This window comes from Carlito syrichta, unplaced genomic scaffold (genome assembly GCF_000164805.1).
Source record: "Carlito syrichta isolate Samal-C Ts95f unplaced genomic scaffold, Tarsius_syrichta-2.0.1 Scaffold301625, whole genome shotgun sequence".
Taxonomy (NCBI): Eukaryota; Metazoa; Chordata; class Mammalia; order Primates; family Tarsiidae; genus Carlito; species Carlito syrichta.
In genome coordinates, this window is record NW_007245721.1 from 54,001 (window position 1) to 61,260 (window position 7,260).

At 43.3% G+C, this 7,260-nt stretch overlaps 1 protein-coding gene across 1 annotated transcript in view; it reads left to right on the plus strand.

Annotated features, from left to right (window-relative positions):
* The first annotated feature begins 638 nt into the window (after positions 1–638).
* The window catches only part of PHF7 (PHD finger protein 7), a 12,242-nt gene continuing 5,620 nt past the window's right edge, over positions 639–7,260 (plus strand). The window contains exons 1-4 of the mRNA XM_008054960.1: positions 639–945; positions 2,864–2,969; positions 3,692–3,744; positions 4,122–4,213. Coding sequence (XP_008053151.1) covers positions 2,926–2,969; positions 3,692–3,744; positions 4,122–4,213 — 189 coding nt within the window. The 5' untranslated portion in view covers positions 639–945; positions 2,864–2,925. The remainder of the gene's footprint in view (positions 946–2,863; positions 2,970–3,691; positions 3,745–4,121; positions 4,214–7,260) is intronic.

Genomic DNA, 7,260 nt, shown 5'->3' on the forward strand with positions numbered 1-7,260 from the left:
GCCCCTCCCGCCCCACCGCCGCCCCCACTGGGAGCTCCTACCGCCCCCGGGGCCCCTCAGCCCCACACACAGACAACGGGCCTCGTCGCGTCACCTGCCCGCGCTGGCAGTAGGACGTCACCAAGACGCGCCGGCCCCGCCCCGCCTCTGCGCTCGTCTTACGCCTGTCGGACTGCAGGTGGCGACACGCACTGCAGGCAGGACACGCATGCGCGGGGGGCGGGGAGAGAGGACGGAGCGGGGCGGCTTCAGGCGCAGTGGCGCGAGAGGAGGGAACCCGGCGCGTGCGCGTCAGTCCGTTAGCGGTCTAGTTCTATTAACGGTCGTTGTTACGAGTGGATCACAGTGCGCATGACCCCGTCCCCACTTGCGCGCTCGCCCCCTTCGCCGGCGCAGTCACCGCGCGGGGCTGCAGCCCGGGAGGTAGCTACCACGGCCTTTGTCAACGAATAAAGCTCCGGGACAGCGGCGCCCTTGGCGACAGCAGGGCGGCCAAAGAGCTACCGTGAGGAGGGAGCGGCGGCGGCGACCTCCGGCCCGGCCCCACACCCGTCGCTCGGGGCTGCGCGACATGAGCCTGGCCTGGCATCCGCGGGATGCTCCTTGAATCCCTTCGCGGACTGTTACCTGCGGGGGACGGTTGTGGCCACACTGACACGTATTTTTCAAAGAAATCATCGTTTATTCTTGCGGTGGCGGGGCCGAACACATTTATTTATTTTTTATTTTGTCAGCAAGCTTTTCCCCAGCACGTACCCAGGGAAGCAGCCTGGAAGAGCTCATCCGCCGGGTTTGGAAGTCAAGGCTAAGCGGCTCAGGAAGCCGGCATCTGCAGCGTCCTTCCTCCAGTGTTCTGAGGACTGTCGCGTCCTGTAACTACCGGTGTGCACAGAACCCACTCAAGGAACGTCTTGGCCCAGAGATGCAAAGAACTGAAGTTTCAAGGTTTTCTTTCTACCGCTAGCTGGTCGGGGTAGTCCCGGAACTGGGAACTGCACAGTTGTCCACTGAATTGTATCCCACGAGGGAACGGCGGGAGCACGCCCCCTCTCTACTCTTCTAGCCTGTGCATGTGTTTTTGTGCAGGAAGAAGCTGTCAATGTCATTACTTCTGCAACTGCAACTCATGGGTTAGAAGAGGAGATGCAGCAAGCACAAAGAGAGGGAGGGCAAAGGCTTTGGTTTTCTGAGCTGCTAGTTGCCTTAGTCGTGATATTAATGCACAGTAGTGAAAGTCTCTGAAGATGCCCTTGATCTCTAGCCATGATCCGAGGCCGGGTACTGAAGTGTTTGTCTCTGGAGTGACCTAATTCACCCAGCTCTCCTAAGAAATGCTGGCCTTCTCCCCTCCCTTCATAGGGGACTTTCCTTTGTTCTCCTTCACTTTCAGGGATCTCCCCTTTAGCCAGTGAATATTGTAAATCTGTAGTCTGCTGACACTGGTGGCAAGGTGCCTTCTCCAATTCTGGGTATTGTACTTGGCTTGGATCTAGACAAAGGTTGGGGACAGGCCAAATCTCAGTGGCCATCTGAGCCTTGGTGGAAAGAAGTGATAGGAGCTAAGTGGGGATTTGTTGGTTTTATCTCATGTCTCTCACTAAAGGGAGTTCTTGCTTTTAGGCAGCTAAAATCTCACCAGTTCTTTTTCCTAGGAAAAAACCACTTTGTCTAGCTTTTGCTGGGTAGAATTAAACACCCATACTTGAGTGCAAAGGGAGCCTTTTTTCTTTCTTTCTTTCTTTCTTTTTTTTTTTTTTGAGTTGGAGTCTCACTCTGTCGCCCAGACAGAGATTCAACCCCAGCTGGGAGCCTTTTTTCTAAATGCTACCTCGTGCATTTAGTAGACACTAAGAACCACTTAGCTAGGTCAGGTAATGGTTCCAAGTTATCATACTACTCTGTGATAGCAGTGTAGCAATGGGAGTTAATGTTGGCCTCTGGAGCCAGCTACTTGAGTTCAGATCCCAACCTATATCACTTACTAACTCTGACCTTGGCCAAGATACTTATCTCTCTCTGTCTCAGTCTCCTCCTCTTAAAAATGGGGATAGGCCGGGCTTGGTGGCTCAGCCTATAATCCCAGCACTTTGGGAGGCTGAGGTGAGTGGATTGCCTGAGCCTGCGAGTTCAAGACCAGTCCAGGCAACTTGGTGAGACCTTGTCTCTACAATAAATCAAAAACTAGCCGGGCGTGGTAGTGCACACCTATAGTTCCAGCTACTTGGAAGGCTGAGGCGGAAGGATCGCCGGAGCCCAGCAGGTTGATGCTGGGGTGGCCGTGAGCATGCTACTGCACTCCAGACTGGGCAACGGAGTGAGACTCCAACTCAAAAAAAAAAGCGGGGGGGATAATAATGGTACCTACTCGTGGAGTTTTTAATGAGTTAACACATGTAAATTGCCTGCCTAGAACAGTTATTAACATTACTAGCATTTTATTTTATTTTTTTGTCAGAGTCTCACTCTGTCATTCAGGCTGGAGTGCAGTGGCATGATTATAGCCACTGCAGCCTTGACCTGGGCAATTCTTCCACCTCAGCCTTCCAAGTAGCTGGAACTACCGGTATACTCCACCACACCCAGCTAATTGTTTTATTTGTTTGCAGAGAGGAGGTCTTGCCAAGTTGCCCAGGCTGGTCTCACACTCCTGGACTCATGCAAACCTTTTGCCTCCACCTCCCAAAGTGCTGGGATTACAGGTGTGAGCCACTGTGCCCGGCTCTATTACTAGCATTGATACTGGATGCATCCCTATTATTCTATCACATGGGTTGAAAGGTAGAGTGCATGGTTTTGCTGACCCAGGGGAACTTGACAACCAAATGTAGAATTAATTTGCTGACCAAGCCCTCTTTATTTATAGCTGGAAGAACCTGTGTTGTCTTCATAATAGTATAGAATTCTAGATAGGAGAAAGAGCAGCGAATGAAGACTTTAAAAGAAAAGAAGAAGGAACACCAAAGATTGAGGTAAAATAGGTGATATAAGGGAGTATGAGAGAAGTTATCCAGTGACCTGTGGTATATTCTGCACCTTTTGCTTCCTGTGGCATGTTCTCAGGGGCTGAGGTTATACAGTGTAGAAGCAGACACCAGTGGTCTTCTGGAAGCTGCCCTACTTGTATTCGCAGGACTGTTCCTGTTAGCAAAGTGCTGGCTCTAGAAACTTACTGCCTAGATTCATATCCCAACTCTGCCACTTGCTAATGATGTGATGGAGGACAAGTCACTTCATCTCTTTATGCCTCAGTTTCCTTATCTGAAAAATGTGCACAATAAAAGTACCCAGCGTGTTCTTTATATTCATTGAGCTATTGTAGATTTCTTGAGCTAATACATGCAAAGGACCAAGAATAGTGCCTAGCAATGTGAAATACTCATTCAATTTTGATATCATTTTAGTGTGCTTTGTAAAGGTGGTACCATTCGAGATTCAGAAAAACAGTAAAAAAGTAAAAGAGGATTTATTCTTGCATGCATGAAGTCAACAAAGGCAGTACAAGCGCTGGGAAGAAAAGATGGTTACAATTAAATAACTATGTTTTGTGCTTTCAAAAATATGAAATATGAAAAGACATTGAGGTCTTAGCCTTTAGATACTTTTAGATCCATGAATGGCATTTTAAGGGAAATTTATAAGGGTTACCAACAGAGTCCTCAAAGAACACCTTATGCTTATTTCTGTTGTATAGAAAATCTGCCAAGACTAGGAGGATAACCCAGAGGAAGCCATCTTCAGGGCCTGGTAAGAAAGACTGAAGGTTATGTTCTGCCACTGCCTCTAAGCTCAGCCTGTGTGTGGCAGTAAACTTGCTTCCCTCACTGTCAACCCTGCTTCCTTCCCAGATTCCGTAAGACCCTGTCTGTAATTTTAAAATTTCATATTCAAAGTTCAAGAAACAAGTTGGTTAAAATCACTTTAGAGGGAAAAAATGTGTGTGTGTGTGTGCTGTTTATGAAGTGGGCAGTTGCAGCCAACTCCTTCAATGTGGTCAAAATTATATAACAGCCTGATACTGAATCCCAGTTTTCCTTTTTGCCAAAACGGCCCTCTTCCCAGTACTCTACCTTCCTGTACTTAGAGAAATGGTTCTCTATAATTCTCAATGTTCCCTCTTCCAGTTTGCCTGCTATGCCTTCGAGAGCCTGGGGATCCCGAAAAATTAGGGGAATTTCTTCAGAAAGACAATCTCAGCGTGCATTATTTCTGCCTTGTAAGTATAAGACCTCCTCTGCTTTGAATATCTTATGTCTTTTGCTATACAGACTGTCCTGTTTTTGCATCCAACCTCAGATCCACAGCTCTGTTTATTTGTTTTACTCAATGGCTTTTTTCTTTTAAAATCTATTTTTAAAAAAATAACATGTATCTGGTATAAAATCCTGACAATATAAAGTATGTACAATAAAAGTCTCTTTCAAAAACAGTATTTCCAATCCTTCTTCCCCTTCTCTCCAGAACAAATGCTGTCAATTGGAATGTCCTTTCAATTATTTTTTCCCAATATTCTTTTTTATTAGGCATAATTTGCATGCTGTAAAATGCACCAATTGTAAGTATATGGTTTGATGCATTTAATAAATGTATACTCCATGTAAAACACCAATCCAGTCATTATAAATAACATTTCCATCATTCCAGAAATGTCTCTCCTGCCTGCTTTCTGTCAATCCTACCAGAGATAATCTGATCTATAAATTATTTTTGCCTATTCTTTTACTTCATATAAATGGAATTAAATAGTTTATGCTCATTTGTATCTGACTTTTTTGGAAATTCATCCATGTTGTTGCATATATCTGTAGATTGTGCCTTTTTATTGCCTAGTAGTATTCTGTTGTATGACTATGTTACAATTTGCTAATCTAGTCACCTGTTGGGAAACATTTGAATTGTTTCCATTTGGGGACTATTATGAATAAAGCTGCTGTAAGTTTTCATTTACAAGTCTGTTTGTGAACATGTGTTTTCTCTTCTCTTGGGCAAATGCCTAGTAGAATTTTTGGTTGTATGCTAACTAGATGTTTAACTTCATGAGGTCACCAAATCACTTTCCAAAGTGATTGTACCAGTTTACACTCCCACCAGCAATTTATTAGAATTCTACTTGCACAGTATTCTTGCCAAAACTTGGTATTGTCAGTCTTTTTAATTTTAGCCATTCTATTGGGTGTGTATCAGTTTGTGTTTAATTTGCATTTTTCTGATGACTAAAGATGTTGAGCTTCTTCTCATGTTCTTATTGGCCATTCACATATTTTCTTTCGTGATGTATCTGTACAAATATTTTTGCCCATTTAAAAAACTGGGTTGGTTGTCTTATTATTGAGTTGTAAGAATTGTTCTGGATACAAGTTCTTTTTCAGATACACGTATTGTGACTATTTTCTTCCTAGCCTTTGGCTTGCCTTTTCATTTTCTTAATGAGGACTTTCAAAGAACAAGTTTTTGATTTTGATGAAGTACAGTTTATCAATTTTTTTCTTTTATGGTAGGTGCACTAAGAAATCTTTGCCTACCCTTTGAATTACATTGGTCCCTTTGTTAAAATCAAGTGACCAGATATCTGTGGCTCTGGATGATCTATTTACATCATTGATCTATGTGTTTATTCTTCTACCAATAACTCAGTGTCTTGATTATTTTGGTTTTATAGTGTCTTGAAATTAAGTATTGTAAGTTCTGCAATTTTTTTCAAGATTTTTTTTTTTTGAGTTGGAGTCTCACTCTGTTGCCCAGACTGGAGTGCAGTGGCACGTTCCTGGCCACCGCAGCCTTGACCTGCTGGGGCTCCAGCGATCCTTCTGCCTCAGCCTTCCAAGTAGCCAGAACTACAGGTGCATGCTACCATGCCTGGCTAATTTTTGATTTATTGTAGAGACTAGGTCTCGCCAAGTTGCCCAGGTGGGTCTTGAACCCGTGGGCTCAGGTAATCCACTCGCCTTGGCCTCCCAAAGTGCTGGGATTACAAGGCTGAGCCACCGAGCCCAGCTGATAGTTTTGACTATCAAATTTTTCTTTATAAATTTTGTATTAAGCCTGTCAACTTTCCTTTAAGAAAAGCCTGCTGGGATTGTGATTAGGATTACATTGAATTTATAAGTCAGTTTATGAAGAATTGACCTACTGAATCTTCCAACCCATGTACATGGTATATTTCTCCACTTTTGGGGGTCTTTTAAAATCTATCTCAACAATGTTTTATAGTTTTATTGAAGAAGTCTTGTACACCTTTTGTTAAATGTATTTCTAAGTATTTTGTGGCTATGCTATTGTAATGGTATTTTATTTCATTTTTAAGTTTATTGCTAGTATATAGAAATGCATTTTATTTCTGTATATTGACTTTGTAGCCTGTAATCTTGCAAAATTCACTTACTAGTTCAGTAGTTGTTAATTTTTAAAATTTTCTTGTAATTACCTTGGGATTCGTGTCATGTGTGAATAAAGACAGTTATACTTCATTCTTTCTAACCTTTGCCTTTTATTTCTTCTTGCCTTGTACTAGCTGGGACCTTCAACCTAATATTGAATAGAAGTGACATGAACTGTTAGGTGTGTCTTATCCCTAACTTCAGGGAATCGCATCTAGTTTTTCACAATTAAATTATTTTTACTGTAGGTTTTTTCAGAGATCAAAGTTCCCTTTTATTCCTTCTTTGCCAAGAGTATTGTGAATGTGTGCTGAATTTTGTCAAATACTTTTTCTGCATCTGTTGAGATGATTTTGATTTTTCTCTTTTATTTTGTTAATGTGGTTTGTTACATCAACTAGATTCTTTAATGTTAAACTAATCTTGCACTCCTGGTATAAAACCTACCCAGTCATAATGTATTGTCCTTTTTATATGGTGCTGGATTCAGTTTACTAATATATTTTGCTTGGCTTTTACACCCGTGCTCATGACAAAAATTGGTTTGCGATTTTTCTTTCTTGTTAGTCCTGTAAGGTATTAGGGCTTGGTTAATTTTAATGCATTTACAAGCATGTATACCTTTTTTACATAAAAATAAACTTATTAGCTGGGCTCGGTGGCTCAGCCTGTAATCCCGCGCCTTGGGAGGATGAGGTGAGTGGATTGCCTGAGCCCGCGGGTTCGGGACCCGCCTGGGCAACTTGGTGAGACCTCACCTCTACAATAAATCCAAAAAATTAGCCAGGCGAGGTAGTGCGTGCCTGTAGTTCCAGCTACTTGGAAAGCTGAGGCGGAAGGATCGCCGGAGCCCAGCAGGTCGAGGCTGCGGTGGCCGGGAGCGGCC